Raw genomic sequence first — 19754 nt, forward strand, 5'->3', positions numbered from 1 at the left:
AAGTCTAGTAATCTAGCATCTAATTTACCATGGCAAAGAGAGGGCAGGAACTCAGGGCTGGGTATTTGGCTCTCAAAAGAATGGAAAACTCATGAAAAGAAGACAACGTCTGAGACATTTATAGAAGAAAAAAAAAAAAAAAAAGATCTGCTCACACCCAGTGCTTGGAATCCCAGTAGACTAATTTATTGACCAACAGCATTACTCTTCCAGCTTCATTCCAAGAGCTGGGTAGACCAGTTGAGAAGCAGGTTCTAGTAGGCATCACCGATGGCGTATAAAATGGTATGTGTATATACTGAGGAAGGGGATGGGGAAAACACAATGAAAAGTGGTAACCAGGGAGGATGCAGTCTAGGAGGAAGACTGCAAAGCCAGGCCCCATGAGCTCCCCCCGCCAAAAATGTCCCCACCCTTGGGAATAAAAGCAGTTCTGGGTCTAGAGACATCAACAGTTGCAAGTTGGTATTAAGAGTTGCCTGTTAGATCTGTTTTGAGGGATATATGATGTCAGGCCAAATAAATAAAGTTAGGAAGTCACACAACAGGTTAATCAGCAATTTGAATATCACCTTGTAGGATTTCCTCCTTTTGGACCTCTTTAATGGGTGTTAGTTGGACACTTATGGGCAGGGATCTGGAGGATATCACAGGCTTGTCCCAGCGGGTGGAGGTGACAGGAATCCCATGGGTGAGGCAATATACAAAGTATGTGGGGATGGGGAGAATGACAATGAGTAAAAGGGCAATCATTGCGAACAGCCCCCATGATGGGTATCGTCGAACCACTTCTTTTGACTGTGGAGAGATGGAAAGGGATTCAGAACATCAAAGTTCCCATAAGACAAAGGACTGTGGAAGGGGAGGGTCGGAGGGGAACCAGGGCAGAGGACTAAGAGTCTTCAGGGAGTCAGAGAATGAGATGATAGAGTCTTTAAACCAAGAGTGGATTGAAAAATCTCTCCCCCAACTCCCTATGAAGGTCAGGGGTCTGAGGATGGAGACTTACAGTGCTTGAGTCCCAGGCCAGATAGGTGATGGTCTTCAGAGACAGATGAAACACAGTGGTCACAAACAGGACCAGCAGCACAATTGGATTCAGACAGGACCACAGCCAACGAATGATGGGGTAGACGGGGTGGCCCCACAGGTTAGCCAAGTCTGCAAAGAAACTGGGAGGAAGGGCCACAAGACAGTAGAAGGCCCAGTTGGGCCATATCCAGTCTTGGAGGACAAGGCCAGCCCAACCTTAGCCCCTGCCTCAGCTCAAGCTTCATCCTCTTTATTTGCTTCTTAATCAATCTTTCATCCCAACCCAAGAAAAATTTTCAAACATTCCTCTACTGCTCAAAAACCTTTCATGGGTTATCAGTGCCCTCAGGATAAAGACCAAGTCCCTTTCATTCATTCCATGAATATGAGAGTGTCTATGATGTACCAGGGATTCTTCCAGGTGCTGCGTGTCCATAGTGAACACCACAGACTCCAAAAAAGCTGACATTCGACCCTCATGGAGCTTTTCTTAGTTTCTTCCAACCTATGTATCCAGCCTCCTTCACTCCATGTTCTCAATCTCAATAAATATACAAGTGGGGTCCTTTGGCCTAGAATGCCCTTCTCTCTCCCTCTTTGTCTACATATTCATCTGTCCAGACTATGCTCAACCATCCTCTCATGTGGGATGCCTTCCCCAACTCTCCAGATGCCCCTAGATGTCCCCGGCTACCTCTACTATAGGCTTTCCACCTTGTACTGGGATTGTCTGCTTATATATGTCTTCCTCCTTGGACTCTGTGCTCTTTGAGAGGAGGAGCTTATTCTATTCATTTGTATCCCAGTACGACAAGGCTTTCCTGACACAAAGAAAGTCTCAACATATGTATTGAGCGAGTTAGTGAATGAGTAACCTGACTCCAAGAACCACTGTCACCTGAAAATGCTGCCACCGGAACCTTCTGCCCTTGAGTTATACCTCTTGGATAACCACACCTCAGCCTGTTTAAAAGTCGTTGGGAGTTTCTTGTATTTTATGTGCACTTTCCCACTCTTCCTTTCACAATTATGTCTACTGTGTCCCTGTTTATCTTGTTCCCCTTCCTTGGTAGCTCTTCCTTGCAGAATTAGACCACATCTCTCAACCTACACCTCTACCACCTTAGCCCAAGCCATCATTAGCTCCCATTTGGAGTATTACAATAGCTCCCAACTGCTCTGCTTGCTTCACTCTTGACTCCTCATAGTCTGTTCACCATACAGCAGTCATAGGTATCTTTTTAAAAACAAATCTGATAATGTCCCCTTCTCAAAACCCTGCCATGCCTCCTCTCTCATTCTACATAAAAAACTAAGTCCTACCATAGCTTAAAAGGTCCTACATAATATCCCATTACTTCTCTGGCCTTATCTCCTAACATACTATTCTAACCTCTGATCTCCTTGTTGCTCAAAAATTCCAGGAACGATGCTTCCTCTTGCTTTGGTACTTACTGTTTTCTCTGCTTGGAATGCTCTCTCAAAATCTTGTCATGGTTCCTCCCCTCATTTCATTCAGGAGTCTGCTCAAATGTCACCTTATCATAGAGGCCTTCCCTGCAATTCTATCTAAACTAGCACCCAAACATACTCCCACTCTTGATCATCTTACCCTACTTTTGATTTTTCGCCTGTCAGTTATCATCTCCTGACATTTTAATTTTTTCATCTGGTTATTGTCTATCTCCACCACTAGAATGTAAACTCCCTGAGGACAGGGATGCTTGTTTTACTCAATGCTGTATCCCCGGTGACTAAAACAGTGCCTGGCACATATTAAGCACCCCAAAAATATGTTAAATGAATGAGTGAATAAAACGATTTCTCAGAAGGCCCTGAAGTTAAGGGTTCCTATGTCACTCTAGTCAAGTGAGAAAAGAGGCAACAAGAGAGGGGTCAACTTTCCCTATAGACCCAAGCTATCACCTCCTGGCCGCACTGGCCCAGCTCACAGCCAAGTTTTCAAATATGATGACGATGATTACAGGGAGGACTGTCCAGTAGTCAGCCAGCAGTCTGATGTAGTAGCTGCCTGAAGGTCGAGTGAAGAAGAGGCCACACAGGAACATGAGCAGAAAGACAAGCACTGGAGGGAACGTTGGATCTGGATCAAGGTCAGAGGTCTGGCTGGGTGACAAGGGCTAAGCAGAGGTGATAGACTAGGGCTGGGTAAGAGTCTCAATGAAGTCAGGGTCATTGATGGGTACAGGGACATGGGTCAGAGTACCTGTAAATGGCTTTGTGTATTTCTGGAAAGAAGTAAAGGTGTCCTGGAGGGGGGTAATGATGCCCTGCATGACCCCTATCATGGTGGTCATCCCCATGGTCAGCAACATCAGGAAGAAGAGGAACGACCAGAAGACAGACCCAGGAATAAATGACATGGCTTCAATGAAGGCCAGGAAAGCAAAGTTTGTGCTCTCCCTAACCTGTTAAGGGGAGAAAGGGGAGGAGTTAAAGTGTCCTTGAACTTAACAACAACAACAACAAAATACAGACAAAGATACATTCTATCTTTCCTGGAAAATTCCCTAAAAACCCTGGGTCACTGAGAAAATCAGATCTCCAAGCTGACCCTCTGACATGGAAACCAATCCACCTAACATTATCCACAGAAGAGCATTCTGCAAGCTATAGTTCTTTGCATTACCAGGGCTGCAGCTTATCCTGGTGCTTCTGGGATTTTTTTCTGGTGAAATTTCTGTTTTACAAAAAGCTTTGAAGGAACTCTAGGCCCCGCTCACCTATTTTTACTGACCTTCAAAAACTGCTTCTCTAAGTTGCACTCAGGCACATGCCTGAGGACCTTCCTCTTGATGGGGTTGGAGAGGCTGTTGAACCAGGAGGTGAAGATGGAGGTCGGATCACCATTCAGGTTTTGAGGGGGCTGGGCCTCAGGAGGCAGTATCCCCAGGGTTACCAGCTTTAAAAGTGTTTCAGTATTCCTGAGGATAAGGAGTTGAATCATATAGAACCATTTTGCTCTTTAGAAGATCACCTCCTTTTCCCTTATCTTCCAGAGAAGAAAGGACATCACATAACTGATCTGGGTAAGGTAGAGCCTGGGATGAAATCTAGAAGCCACCCACCTTCAAAGGCATGAATTTTTATGAGCCTGGATAATTTATGACCATGGGGGGAGCCCCAAGAGAAGCCTCTCCTATAGTCTTCTTGGGGACTCTGGGGTCCCTGCTCTAGTGATGGGGTCTCTTATTCACCCCCTACCTCTTCCCTTCTTAGACTAGTGGGTAAAAGTCAACCTTCTAAGCTTTATATTACAGAACGTCAGGGAGCATTTACTTAAGTGTACCATGTGCATAATGGTCCCATGAAGTTGTACTATGTTGTGAGAAACTGCTTCTTGCACTTTTTGATCTGAGCCCTGCTCTCTAAACTTTATCTTCCCCCCATGACCCTCTGTACATATTATACTCTAGTCAGACTTAACTATTTACAGTTTCAGGGCCTGCCATGCCCTCTCATGCCCAAGAACAACCCCATTCCCACCATCATTCTTCACTTGGGCTAATTCCTATAAATCCCTAAAACTTCAGCTCATTGCTCTATAACAACTGCAGTGGAAGGCTTGCCAAGATGTGCTGATAACGGCGAAATGCAAGCAGCAGAGAAATAAGTATAGTTTGATCACATTTTAGAAAATAAAATACTATATGTTCTTCTGGTAACAGGCAAGTTAAATATTTGGACCAAACTTCTCACTGGAAATAACTTAAAAGTCTCAAAGAGATTTTTAAATCTTCTTAAAAAATAAAAATGTTGACGAGATAATAAGGAATTATTAGACAAAAATCAAAGTACAAACAAAAGCAGTGGGGAAAGGAGACTTCCAAAGCAATTTTGCCCCGAATGTATATGTCAAATACAGCAAACTGTACCTGAAGTTTCTAATTTAAAGTGACCTTTAAGAAATAAAAAGAGCATGGGGGTCAAATATAAAGCACCAGAGCCTGCCCAAAGTAAGGATTAGAACAGAAGGTTTTCCCCTAAATCTGGCACTTCAAAGGGCTACACCTTCATGAACCAGAAGCTTGCACCCAACTGTTCCACACCACAGGGAATGCAAGGAAAGTTGCTTCAGAAATGAGCAAAACAAGGGCAAATTTTTAAAGTTCCTGAATGTCATAACCACAAGCCAGCCCTAGCTTGGACTTGGAGCCCAAATATTTGACCCTGGTTGTCTCAAAAGCTCAAGTTAAGGGACCTCCCTGGCGGTCCAGTGGTTAAGACTTCGCCTTCCAATGCAAGGGGTGCAGGTTCAATCCCTGGTCGGGGAGCTAAGATCCCACATGCCTCGCAGCCGAAAAACCAAAGCATAAAACAGAAGCAATATTGTTAACAAATTCAATAAAGACTTTAAAAATGGCCCACATCAACCAAAAAAAAAAAAAAAAAAAGCTCAAGTTAAGAACTGAGTTTCAAGCAGTCTTTCTAATTGTCCCTATGCATCAAGTAGAAACAAAAGCCCTATCTGGATGAATACATCCTCTTCTTAGACCTTAAAGAATTCCTACAAATAATGGTCAAATAAATAAATAGGACATGAAGAGAACCACGCACACAAAAACAAGACAACATGAGCAATAACCATCAGAAACACAGTAAAAATAGACCTAAAGTTACTTCCAAATATTAGAATTATCAAAGATTATAATACAACTAAGTTTACTATGATTAAATAATAAATGACAAGGCTGGAAACATTTGTAGGGAACAAGAAACTATAAAATGACCGTGAAGATTTAAAAAAATGAAACAGAACCTCTTGAAATAAAAAATAATTGAGATTTAAAATTCAGTGTGGATAATTCTAATTCCAGTCACAATTAAGTAACAGGGGCACAACTTACCCTCCCATTGTAAACAACTAGATAATTGGACAAAATTTATAAAACAACTGTTTTCAGACATTAGATAACAGGCAGTATAGGACTGTGATCCCTGAGAGAAAGGATGTGTGTGCCACAAGCGAGGTGTGCCATATAATTGCCCTGGTTTTCTGCCTGAAGGCACATTCTAGTCTGCAGAGCAGAAAAGAAGATCACAAGTAAAGCATGGCAGTCTCACTGAGCTGGGGAGACAAAGAGGGAGTTCACGGAGGCCAAAGAAGCTGGAAGTTCCAAAGAAGAATTCTGGAGGAAAGGTAGTTACAAAGAAACAGAATTCCAGAAATGTGCATACAGGCTCTTGAGTCTTTGCTGAATTTTAAGATCCACACATATAGGATGAAAATCCACAAGGCTATGTAAAGAATAACATCCAAGTTCTGAATGGGGTTTTCAGTAGAGAGCCCAGAAGGGCCATGCCTTCCCAATGGGACTGAAGTATTCCTGGAGAAAAGACTACTCTAGGACTTCACTGGTGGTGCAGTGGTTAAGAATCCTCCTGCCAAGGCACGGGACATGGGTTCGAGCCCTGGTCTGGGAAGATCCCACATGCTGTGAAGCAACTAAGCCCGTGCACCACAACTATTGAGCCTGCGCTCTAGAGCCAGCGAGCCACAACTACTGAGCTCGCGCGTCACAACTACTGGAGCCCGTGCACCCTAGACCCCATGCTCTGCAACAGGAGAAGCCACCGCAATGAGAAGCCCATGAACCACAACAAAGAGTATCCCCCACTCGCTGCAACTAGAGAAAGCCCACGCACAGCAACAAAGACCCAATGCTGCCAAAAAAATAAATAAAATTTAAAAAAAAGAAAAGACTACTCTAGACCCACCCTAATGAAGCTTAAAATCAAGCCTCAAAAGGATCAAACTGAACCACAAGTAACATTACTTACTAGAACAAAGCTCAATCAATACTCATTCAAGGAAGGCAACAAAAAGCCAGACACTCGAAAATATAAAATTCACAAAGTCCAACCTCCAGTCAAAAATTAGTAAACAAATGAAGAAAGAGAAAAATGTGACCTATAATCACTATAAAAATCAGTAAATAAAACAGAGCAATAAATGACAGATATGGAATTAGCAGTCAGGGATATTTATCAAAACAGCTATTAAAACTATGTTAAAGTGTTTAAAGAAAAACATGAACCTAACAAGCAGAGAAATGGAAGAGATAAAAAAGAACCAGGGGGAGCTTCCCTGGTGGCGCAGTGGTTAAGAATCCACCTGCCAATGCAGGGGACACGGGTTCGAGCCCTGGTCCGGGAAGATCCCACATGCCATGGAGCAACTAAGCCCGTGCACCACAACTACTGAGCCTGTGCTCTAGAGCCTGCGAGCCACAACTACTGAGCCTGTGAGCCACAACTACTGAAGCCCGCAAGCCACAACTATTGAAGCCCACACGCCTAGAGCCCATGCTCTGCAACAAGAGAAGTCACCACAATGAGAAGCCCGTGTACCGCAACGAAGAGTAGCCCCCACTCGCCCCAACTAGAGAAAGCCCGTGCGCAGCAACGAAGACCCAACGCAGCCAAAAATAAATAAATAAATTAAATAACTTTTTTTTTAAATACAGTCCCTTTAACATCAATGGTTCCTAAAAAAATATGAATTGTGCAAGAAAAAAAAAAAAAAAAAAAAAGAACCAGGGGGACTTCTAGAAATAAAAAATATAGTATTTGAAATGAAAACTCCCAGATGAGATTAACAGCAGATTAGACACTGTATAAGGAAAGATCAAGGAACCCAAAGAAATAAAATAAAAACTATACAATAGTAAATATACAGAGAAAAAATACTGAAAAAGAAGACAGAGAGCCAATGACTTGCAGAACAATATCAAGCCCTCTAAAATAAGTGCAACTGGAGTTCCAGAAAAAGAGGAAAGGGAAGGGGAGCGTATTTGAAAAATATTGGCCTAAATCTTTCCTGATTTGATAAAAACTGTAAATCCCCAGTTCCAGGAAGCTCAATGAACTCCAAACAGGATAAACAGAAAGAACACTGAAAGAAGACCTATGATAATAAAATTCCTGAAAAACAGTGAAAAAAAGAAAATCTTAAAAGTAGTCTGAGAAAGAATAAGATACATTACAGTGAAACAAAGATAAGAATGAATGCAGGAAAGCCATCAGAAAGTATAAAAGCATGAGGATGAGAAATTACCTCATTAAAATGCTGAAAGAAAAAAAACTGTTAAATGAAGTTTACACTGAAATATTCTTTCATTCTGAATGTATTTCATATATTCATTTGAATATATGTTTCATAAGTAAAAGTGAAGTAAAGACTTTTAGACAAACAAAAGTTGAGATAATTCATTGCTGGCAGATCTGCACTACAAAAACATTACATTCCTTTAATAAAAGGAATTTCTTAAATGAAAGGAAAATGATACCAGATGAAAACTTGGATCTGCACAAAGAAGTGAACAGTAGTGGAAATGGGAAATACTTGGGCAAATATAAAACACATTTTTTTCTTATTTAAAAATTTATTTTAAAGGTATTAATTAATTAAAGCATAAATAGTAGCAATGTATTATGTTTATAATGTCCCGAGAATAAAAATGTGTGACAACAACAATACAAAGGACAGGAAGATGGAATAGAAGTGTATTGTTGGAATGTTCTTAAGTTTTGTATGAAATTGTTTGATATTATTTGAAAGAAGACTGTGATGAATCAAAGATGTGTATTGTAGGCTCTAGAAAAACTACTCAACACATAAAACAGAGGTATAGTGAATAAGCCAAGAATGGAGTTAAAAATGGAACCTTAAGATCCTTTTAAAAAAGCAATCTAATTGGGAAATTAGAAATAAAGCAACAAAGAAGACACAAGACAAAAAGAAAAGAAGCAGGAAGAGGGCAATTCTATTGATAATTACAATAAACATAAATGGCCTAAACATTCTATTTTCATACTGAATAAAAAAGCAAGAACCAACTGTATGCTAGCTACAAGAACATATTTTAATTATAAAGATATGGATAGATTAAAAGTATAAGGATGCAAAATATATGCCACACAAACACGAACCATAAGCAAGCTGAAATGGCTATATTAAGACAAAGTAGACTTCAGAATAAGTAATATACCAGGGATGAAAAGACATTTCATAATGATAAAGTGGTCAATTCATCACAAAGATATAACAATTATAATGTTTATACAACTAGTGACAGAGATTCAAACTGAATAAAGCAAAAACTGACAGAATTGAAAAGAGATAAATCCACACTTATAGTTACCAACATTCTTCTTTCATTAATTGATAGAACAAGTATACAAAACCACTAATAACACAGACTTGAACCAATTATCAACCAACTTGACATTTATAGGACACTCTATCCAACAGCAGCAGAATGCACCTTCTTTTAAAGTGCCCATGGACTGGGCCCGTGAGCCACAACTGCTGAGCCTGCACGTCTGGAGCCTGTGCCCCGCAACAGGAGGGGCCATGACAGTGAGAGGCCCGTGCACCGCAATGAAGAGTGGCCCCCGCTTGCCACAACTGGAGAGGGCCCTCGCACAGAAACGAAGACCCAACACAGCCAAAATAAATAAATAAATAAATAAATTTAAAGTGCCCATGGAATGCTCTGCAAGACAGACCATATGCTGAGCCATAAAACAATTCTCAATAAAATAAAAGGATGGTAATTATACAGAGTATGTTCTCTGACCACAATGGCATTAAATTTTAAATTATTAACAATAAAAATAGGGCTAATAAAAACTCAAATATTTGGAAAATGAACAACATACTTCTAGCATTTCTAATCACATCCAAGCATGTTGTTTTGTGGATACTGACAAACAAATTCCAAAATTTATATGAAGAGAGGAAAAGGACCCAGAAGAGCCAACACAATATTGCAGAACAAAGTTGGAGGACTGGCAAGACTTACTATAAACTATAGTAATCAAGAAATACGGTACTGGCAAAAGAACAGACAAATAGATCAATAGAATAGAATGCCCAGAAATAGACCCACATAAATAAATATAGTTAACCTAACTTTGAAAAAGTAGCATAGGCAATACAATGGAACAAAGATGGTCTTTTCAACAAGTGATACTGGAACAACTGGACATCCATGTGCAAAAAAAAAAAAAAAAAATGTAGACAACAGACCTTACACCTCATCACAAACATTAACTCAAAATAGATCACAGACCTAAATGTAAAACTCAAACTGTAAACTCCTAGAAGATAATACAGGATAAAATCTAGAGGACCTTGGGTATGGTAATGACTGTTTAGATACAACACCAAAGGTACAATCCATGAAGAAATATTTGATAAGCTGGGCTTCATTAAAATTAAAACTCTGGGACTTCCCTGGTGGTCCAGTGCTTAAGACACAGCGCTCCCAATGCAGGGGGCCCAGGTTCAATCCTTGGTCAGGGAACTAGATCTTGCATGCTGCAACTAAAAATCCCGTATGCCCTGCCCCACAACGAAGATCCTGCACGTGGCAACAAAGATCCCACGTGCTGCAACTAAGACCCGGCACAGCCAAATAAATAAATAAATAAATAAATATTTTTTAAAAAATTAAATTAAATTGAAGTAAAGTCCTGCTCTGTGAAAGACTCTATCAAGAGAATAAGATAGAGAAAACATTCACAAAAGATATACCTGATAAAGAACTGTTATCTAAAATATATAAAAAACTCCTAAATGTTGATGAGAAAACAATCTGATTTTAAAATGGGCCAAATACCTTAACAGACACCTCACCAAAGAAGATATACATATGGCAAATAAGCATATGATGTGCAGAACATCTTTTCATATGTCATCAGGGAAATACAAATTCAAACAAGATAGCTCTACACACCTATTAGGATAGCCAAAATCCAGAACACTAATAATAACAAATGCTGGTGAGGATGTGGAGCATTAGAAACTCTCATTCATTTCTTGTGGGAAGGCAAAATGGTACAGCTACTTTGGAAGACAGTTTGGAGGTTTCTTACACAAAAAAACCATACTTTTACCATACAATCCAGCAACTGTGCTCCTTGGTATTTATCCTAGAGGGCTGAAAACTTTTCTCCATACAAAAATCTGCACGAGAATGTTCATAACAGCTTTACTTGTAATTGCCAAAACTTGGAAGCAACCAGTAGGTGAATGGATAAATAAACTGTGGTACACTCAGACAATGGACTATTATTTAGTGTGAAAAAGAAATAAACCATCAAGCAATGAAAATACATGGAAGAGGGACTTCCCTGGCGGTGCAGTGGTTAAGAATCCGCCCGCCAATGCAGAGGACATGGGTTCGAGACCTGGTCCGGGAAGATCCCACATGCCGCGGAGCAACTAAGCCCGTGCGCCACAACTACTGAGCCTGTGCTCTAGAGCCAGCGAGCCACAACTACTGAAGCCCGCGTGCCTAGAGCCTGTGCTCCACAACAAGAGAAACCACAAGGAGAAGCCTGCGAACCACAACAAAGAGCAGCCCCCGCTCGCCGCAACTAGAGGAAGCCCACACGCAGCAACGAAAACCCAACGCAGCCATAAATAAATAAATAAATAAATTTATTTTTTAAAAAAAGAAAATACATGGAAGAAATGTAAATGCATATTACTAAATGATAGAAGAAATCAACCAGAAAAGGCTAAATACTGTATGATTCTAACTATACGACATTCTGGAAAAAGTAAAACTATGGAATCAGTAAAAAGAGCACTGATTGCCCAGAGCTGGGGGAGGGATGAACAGGAGGAGCGCAGAGGATTTTAAGGCAGTAAAAATACCCTGTATGATACTATGGTTGTGGATACATGTCTATAATAAGCTAAAAAAAAGAGTAAGTAGGAGGAAGGGAATATTAAAGATAAGAGCAGAAGTCAGTGAAATAGAAAATTAATAAACAAAAAAACAACAAAACCAAAAATTGAATTTTTAAAATTGATAACCTCCAGCTAGACTGACACCCCCCCCCCAAAAATGAAAATCACCAATATCAGCAATGAAAGAATATCACTTCAGGTCCTTGAAAGGATAAAACAGGAGTGTTATGAACAATGTTATGCCAAAACTATAGACAACTTAAGATAAAATGAAAAAATTTTTCTGAAGCACATAAATTACCAATTACCAAAAATAACACATGATGAAACAGAAAACCAAAAGAGCCCCACAATCTATTAGATAAATTGAAGTACAATTAAGAACCTTCCCACAAAGAAAATTCCAGGCCCAGACGGCTCACTGGCATATTCCATCAAATATTTGAGTCACAAATAATAATAATATTACAGAAGCTCTTTTGGAAACTAGAGAAGGAGGAAACGCTTCCCAGGTCATTTTATTTAGCCAGTATTACCCTGATAATAAAACCATGCAAGGACACCAGAAGAAAAGAAAACAAAATACTGATACCCCTCATCAACTTAGACTCAACATCTTTAACAAAACATCAGCAGATTTAATCCAGAAATATATAAAAAGTATAATACACCATGATCAAGTGGGGTTTATTCCAGGAATGCAAGAATGCTTAAACATTCAAAAATCAACCAATACAATGAACCACATTAACAAAAATACAGAAGAAATAAATTGATATAATCAGCTCAATAGTTGTAGAGTAACGATATAACAAAACTCCAGTGTTCATTCATGTAAAAAGTTGCAGAAAAACTAGGAATATAAGGGAACTTGCTTAACCTAATTAAAGACATCTGAGGGGGAAATCCTACAAATAACATCATACATACTAGTGATTCACTGTTTTCCCCTGAAAATGGCAAAATGCATGAATGTCCATTCTCACCCCTTCTATCTTCTACTGGAGATTCTAGTCAGTGAAATAAAACAAGTAAAATAATTTTTAAAGATTAGAAAGGGAGAAGTAAAAGCCTTCACAGCAGATACATGATTGTGTATGTAGAAAAACCTAAAGCTACAAAAATAAATGAATTTATCAAGGTCAATACCCACAAATTAGTTATATTCCAATATACTAAGCAATGAACAATTAAATAATTAAAATTTCAGAATATTATTTACAATAGAACATAAAACAAGAAATCATTGCAGAAAAACTTTACAAAACATGTACAAGACATGTTATATACTGAAATTTACAAAATATTGCTGAAAGAAATTAAAGAACATGTAAATAAACAGAGATATACCATGTTCCTAAATCAGAAGACAAAATATTAATTGTTCATTCTTCCCAAAATGACCCACAGATTCAATGCAAACTCAATTAACAGCAGAGCATAACTATTTTGTAAAAAAATTGACAAGCTACTTCTAAAAAAACTTATATGGGGGAAGTGGCCAAGAGGGTAGAGTAGGAAGACCCTGAGCTCACCTCCTCCCACAGGCACACCAAAGGCAGAACTAATTATAAGGCGACTACTGATATGAATAACATGAAGACTAGCAGAAAAGATCTTCTACAATTAAAGAAGGAAATACAACAAGGCAGATAGGAGAAACAGAGACATGGTATAATCAAGACCCATACACCAAGGTAGGTGACTCACAAGTGGGAGGATGTTTACAATTGCAGAGGTTCTCCCCAGGGAGCAAGGGGTCCAAGCCCCACATTGGGCTCCCCAGCCCCAGAATTCTGCACTGGGAAGATGAGCCCACAGAATGTTTGGCTTTGAAAGCCAGTGGGGCTTATTTTCGGGGGAGTCAGAGGGCTATGGGAAATAGAGACTCCACTGTCAAAGGGTACACACGAAATCTCACACACTTGAGGGCCCAGGGCAGAAGCAGTAATTTGAAAGGACCCTGAGTCAGACCCACTTGCTGATCTTGGAGAGCCTCCCAGAGAGGAAGAAGGTAACTGGGACTCATTCTGGACAAAGATGCTAGCAGCAGCCATTTTGGGGAGCTCATTCCACCACGAGGACAGTGGAGCTGGCAAGTGCCATTTTGGAACTCTCCCTTTAGCTTATGAGTCCCAGGACCCAGATCCACCCACCAGCCAGTTGGCATCAGTCCTGGGATGCCTCAGGCCAAGCAGCTAGCTGAGTGGGAACCCAGTCCTAGCCACCAGAGGGCCAGGACGCAGCCCCACCCATCAGTGGGCAGACACCAGCCCTGGGACCACTGAGGCCCTGCAGCCAGCTGTGGCAGGACCGAAGTCCATATACCAGTGGGCCAACACCAGCCCCAGGACCCCCTGGGCCCCAGCTCCACTCACCAGCAGGCTGACACCAACTCCAGGACCCCCAGGGCCCTGCAGCCAGAGACCCCAGGACCCTACCAGTGGGCTGGCACTAGCCCTGGGAACCTCTGAGGTCTGGCCCACCCACCAGCAGGCTAACACCAGCCCTGGGACCACTGCAGTCCCATAGCCAGCCATGTCAGATCCTGCCCACACCAGCAGGCCAGCACCACCAGAGGATGCCCTGGATCCCAGCCCCACCCAACAGCATGCTGACACCAGCTCTGGGACACCCTGGACTCTGCATCCAGCCATGTCAGGAACTGGCCTTGCCCACTAGTGGCCGGCAGCCTCTGCACAAGGCAGGGCCTGGCAACCACCTGGAACAGGGTCCAGCAATGCCTACCAGCGTGCCCACAGTAGTCAGCCCACCACAACAGATGGACCCACTCAGCCCACATAGAGGGCACCCCTAAGCATATAACTCTGGTGACCCAGAGTGCACTGGTGGGCCCCACAGGATGTTTCTTACATAAGGTCACCTCTCCGAGACTGGAAACATAACCAACCTACCAAATACATAGAAATAAAAATAGCAAATTAGGCAATGAGGTGACAGAGGAATATGTTCCAAATGAAAAACGATATAAAAACCCAGAAGAAGAACCAAGTAAAGTGGAGATAAGCAATCTACCTGATAAAAAGTATAAGGTAAATACATAAAGATGGGGCTTCCCTGGTGGCGCAGTGGTTGAGAATCTGCCTGCCAATGCAGGGGACACAGGTTCGGGCCCTGGTCTGGGAAGATCCCACATGCCGTGGAGCAACTAGGCCCGTGAGCCACAATTACTGAGCCTGCACGTCTGGAGCCTGTGCTCCGCAACAAGAGAGGCAGCGATGGTGAGAGGCCCACGCACCACGATGAAGAGTGGCCCCCACTTGCCGCAACTAGAGAAAGCCCTTGCAGAGAAACGAAGACCCAACACAGCCATAAATAAATTAACTAATTAATTAAAAAAAAAAAAATAAAGATGCTCAAAGAACTCGGGAGAAGAATGCATGAACACAGTGTGAAGTTAGAAGTTTTTAACAAAGAGTTAGAACATATAAAGAAGAACCAAACAGAGCTGAAATATCAGAGAATACAATAACTGAAATTAAAAATACGCTAGAAGGAATCAATAGTACATACAGAGGAATGGATCAGCGAGCTGGAAGACAGAGTTGGAAATCACTCAAGCTGAACAGAAAAAAAGGAAAAAGAATTTTTTAAAAATGAGGACAGTTTAAGAGGCCTATGAGACAACATTAAGCATACCAACATTCTCATTTTAGGAATCCCAGGAGAAGAAAGAGAGAAAGAGGCAGAGAACATATTTAAAGACATAATAGCTGAAACTTTCCCTAACATGAGAAAGAAACAGTCATCCAGGACCATGAGGCACAGAGAGTGCCAAACAGGATTAACCCAAAGAAGACCACACCAAGACACACTAATTAAAATGGCAAAAATTAAAGATAAAGAGAGAATATTAAGGGAAAAGCAACAAGTTACGTTCAAGGGAACTCCCATAAGGCTGTCAGCTGACTTTTCAGCAGAGACTCTACAGGACAAAAGGGAGTGGGATGATGCATTTAAAGTGATGAAAGGTAAAAACCTACAACCAAGAATACTGTACCCAGCAAGGCTTTCATTCGGATTTGAAGGCGAGATAAAAAATTTTACGGACAAGTAAAAGCTAAAAGAAACCAGCTTTAAAAGAAATGTTAAAGGGACTTCTCTAAGCAGAAAAGGCCATAACTATAATAGAAATATAAAAATTACAAAAGGAAAAATCTCATTGGTAAGGGCAAATATACAGTAAAGGTAGTAGATTAATCACTTATAAAACTAGCAGGACAAAAGACAAAAGTAGTAAAATCATGTATATCCACAATAAGTACTTATGGGATATACAAAACAAAAGGATGTAAAATATGATGTCAAAAACAGTAAACATGGGGTGGGAGTAAAAATTCAGGGTTGTTAAAATGTGTTCAAATGTAAGAGATCAGCAACTTAAAATAATTATATATATATATATATATATATATATATATAAACTTCATGGAAATCACAACCAAAAATCTATAATAGGGACTTCCCTGGTGGTCCAGTGGCTAATTCTGTGCTCCCAATGCAGGGGGCCCAGGTTTGATCCCTGGTCAGGGAACTAGATACCACATGCTGCAACTAAGAGTTCACATGCCGCAACTAAAAAAAGATCCCACATGCCGCAACTAAAAAAAAAAAAAGATCCCACATGCCTCAACCAAAGATCCCGCATGCCACAACGAAGATCCCACACGTGGCAACGAAGATACCACACATGGCAACAAAGATCCCGCATGCCGCAACTAAGACCCAACAGCCAAATAAATAAATAAATTTTTTTTTAATCTATAATAGATACACACACAAAAGAGAAAGGAATCCAAACATAACACTAAAGATAGGCATCAAATCACAAGGGAAGAGAGCAAAAGAAGAAAGGAACAAAAAAGAACTACAAGAACAACCCCAAAACAATTCACAAAATGGCAGTAAGTATACATACCTATCAATAATTACTTTAAATATAAATGGACTAAATGCTCCAAACAAAAGACACAGAGTGGCTGAATGGACACAAAAAGATCCATATATATGCTGCCTAAAAGAGACTCACTTCAGACTAAAGACACACACAGATTGAAAGTGAGGAGATGTTAAAAAGCTATTCTATGCAAACGGATACAAAAAGAAAGCCAGGGTAGCAATACCTGTATCAGACAAAATAGACTTTAAAACAAAAACTGTAAAAGAGACAAAGAAGGACATTACATAATAATCAAAGGATCAACCTAAGAAGATATGACAATTGTAAATATATAGGAACCCAATATAGGAGCACCTAAATACATAAAGCAAATATTAACAGACATAAAGGAAGAAATTGACAGTAACACAACAATAGTAGGGGAATTTAACACCCCACTTACATCAATGGACAGATCATCCAGAAAGAAAATCAATAAGGAAACACTGGCCTTAAATGACACATTATACCAGAGGGTTTAATAGATATATATAGAATATTCCATCCAAAAGCAGCAGAATACACATTCTTTTCAAGTGCACATGGAACATGTTCCAGAATGGATCACATGCTGGGCCACAAAACAAGTCTCAGTAAATTTAGGAAGATTGAAATCATATCAGAATCTTTTATGACTAGAAATCAACTACAAGGAAAAAACTGCAGAAAAAAAACCCCACACAAACACATGGAGGCTAAACAATATGCTACTGAACAACTGATGGGTCTCTGAAAAAAAATCAAAGAAGAAATTTAAAAAAAAATACCAGGAGACAAATGGAAATTAAAACACAACAATCCAAACTCTGCAACAAAAGAGGCAATAATACACAATGGGGAAAAGACAGCCTCTTCAATAAATGGTGTTGGGAAAACTGGATAGCTACATGCAAAAGAATCAAACTGGACTACTTTCTCATACCATATACAAAAATAAACTCAAAATGGATTAAAGACTTAAATGTAAGGCCTGAACCATAAAACTTCTAGAAGAAAACTTAGGCAGTACACTCTTTGACATCAGTCTTAACAATATATTTTTGGATATGTCTCCTCAGACAATGGAAACAAAAGCAAAAGAAACAAATGGGACCTAATTAAGCTTAAAGGCTTTTGCACAGTGAAGGAAACTATCAATAAAACAAAAAGGCCATCTATTGAATGGGAGAAGATATCTGCAAATGATATATCCAACAAGGGGTTAATATCCAAAATATATTAAGTTTTTAAAAAATAGATGAATGGATAAAGAAGATACACACACACACACACACACACACACACACACACACACATATATTATGGAATATTACTCAGCCACAAAAAATAATGAAATCTTGCCACTTGCAACAACACAGATGGATCTAGAGGATATTATGCTACATGAAATAAGTCAGACAGAGAAAGACAAATACTGTATGATATCACTTATATGTGGAATCTAAAAAACAAAACAAACGAACACACATAACTAAACAGAGTCACAGATACAGTCATAGTTACAGAGAACAAACAGATGGTTGCTAGAGGGGAAGTGTTGGGGAGGAGAGAAATAGGTGAGGGAGATTAAGAGGTATAGCTTTCAGTTACAAAATAAGTGAGTCACAGGTATGAACTGTACCATGTGGAGAATATAACCAATGATTATGTAATATCTTTGTATGGTGACAGAAGATATCTAGACTTACGGTGATCATTTTGAAATGTAGAAATATCGAATTACTGTGTTATGTACCAGGAATTAACATAGTGTTGTAGGTCAATTATACTTCAGAAACAAAGAAACTCATAGAGAAAGAGATCAGATATGTGGTTACCAGAGGCAGGGTTGGGGGTAGGAGGAATTGGATGAAGGTGGTCAAAAGGTACAAACTTCTAGTTATAACATAAGTAAGTACTAGGATAGGCGGAATCAGAGGTAAGTTGGTGAACTTAAAGATAGATCAATAGTATTATACAATCTGAGGAACAGAGGAAATCATATTTTAGAACATAATGAACAGAGCCTCAGGGACTTATGGGACAATAACAAAGAGTTTAACATACATACACATAATTAAGAGTTCCAAAAGGAGAGGAGAGAATGAGGCAGAAAAAAATATTTACAGGAATAATGACAGTTAAGTTCTCAAATTTGGTGAAAAGTACAAATTACAAAGCTTAGCCAACCCCAAGTAGGATGAATCTTTTTTTGAATGCCTTCTCATCAGAAACTAGAGCTCAGATGTACATTCTACCCTGCTTCTACTTAATGCAACTGAAAGTCCTACACATGGAAGGACTCTGAAAAGTAAACGGTAGCTGGCAGCTGGGGGAAGGAAAGTTGAATTCAAAGTACCACCAAATTGGCAGTGAGTTTACAATACTTTTTCCCTATAGTACCTTCTGGTCTGGACTCAAACGTAGCCTGAAACCCAGAACTACCTATCAGGTGTGGACAGAAAGAGTTCCGAGAGAAAAGTCCTATATTTCAGGTCCTAGGAAAAGAAAAGAGGCCTCAAATTTCAGAGAGAGCAAGAGAAATCCCCTGATTTTTCTTCCTTTTTTCTGTTTTATCAAACATGTCAGACAATCCTGCAGCAACAATGGTGGCTATGGCAGTGGTGGCTGGACAAGCTACATACATCTGAGATGGAAACCCTCCTCTAATCAAATAAACTGTGATTCCAAGTACATGGATAAGGGAGGAAAATCCCTGTTACTTTAAACATTTTTTTTCTATTCTTTCAATGTGTAGCCCTGGAGACAGATGCAGCTGACGAAAGGAGTAGCAGAGCAGAGAAACTAAAGCCCTAGTTTTCTAGGCAGAAAGCCAGTTAGTGGGGCTTCTAAGAGCTGGAAAGTGTTGGGGAGACTTCAGGTAAGAGGGAGCTCAAGAAGGTGATCCTATGAAGTGTTATATGAAATCCTGGGCAGCACAGGATTATATCTGACCCTAAACAGCATTCAAAAAATTCTGACAACTGGAAAACAGGGTATACCACTTCCCAGCTTCCAAACTGCTGGTGGCACATAACCAGGGCAGGCCCAAGTAGC

At 40.1% G+C, this 19754-nt stretch overlaps 1 protein-coding gene across 1 annotated transcript in view; it reads right to left on the minus strand.

The window, feature by feature from the left end:
• Positions 1-255: 255 nt before the first annotated feature.
• Positions 256-19754, minus strand: part of SLC6A16 (solute carrier family 6 member 16) — a 44153-nt gene continuing 24654 nt past the window's right edge. The window contains exons 9-13 of the mRNA XM_068528246.1: positions 3791-3977; positions 3260-3461; positions 2959-3118; positions 1010-1172; positions 256-798 (exon numbers count right to left, since the gene is read on the minus strand). Of these exons, the coding sequence (XP_068384347.1) occupies positions 550-798; positions 1010-1172; positions 2959-3118; positions 3260-3461; positions 3791-3977 (961 nt within the window). The 3' untranslated portion in view covers positions 256-549. The remainder of the gene's footprint in view (positions 799-1009; positions 1173-2958; positions 3119-3259; positions 3462-3790; positions 3978-19754) is intronic.

Source organism: Eschrichtius robustus, chromosome 19, assembly GCF_028021215.1.
Source record: "Eschrichtius robustus isolate mEscRob2 chromosome 19, mEscRob2.pri, whole genome shotgun sequence".
Lineage (NCBI taxonomy): Eukaryota > Metazoa > Chordata > Mammalia > Artiodactyla > Eschrichtiidae > Eschrichtius > Eschrichtius robustus.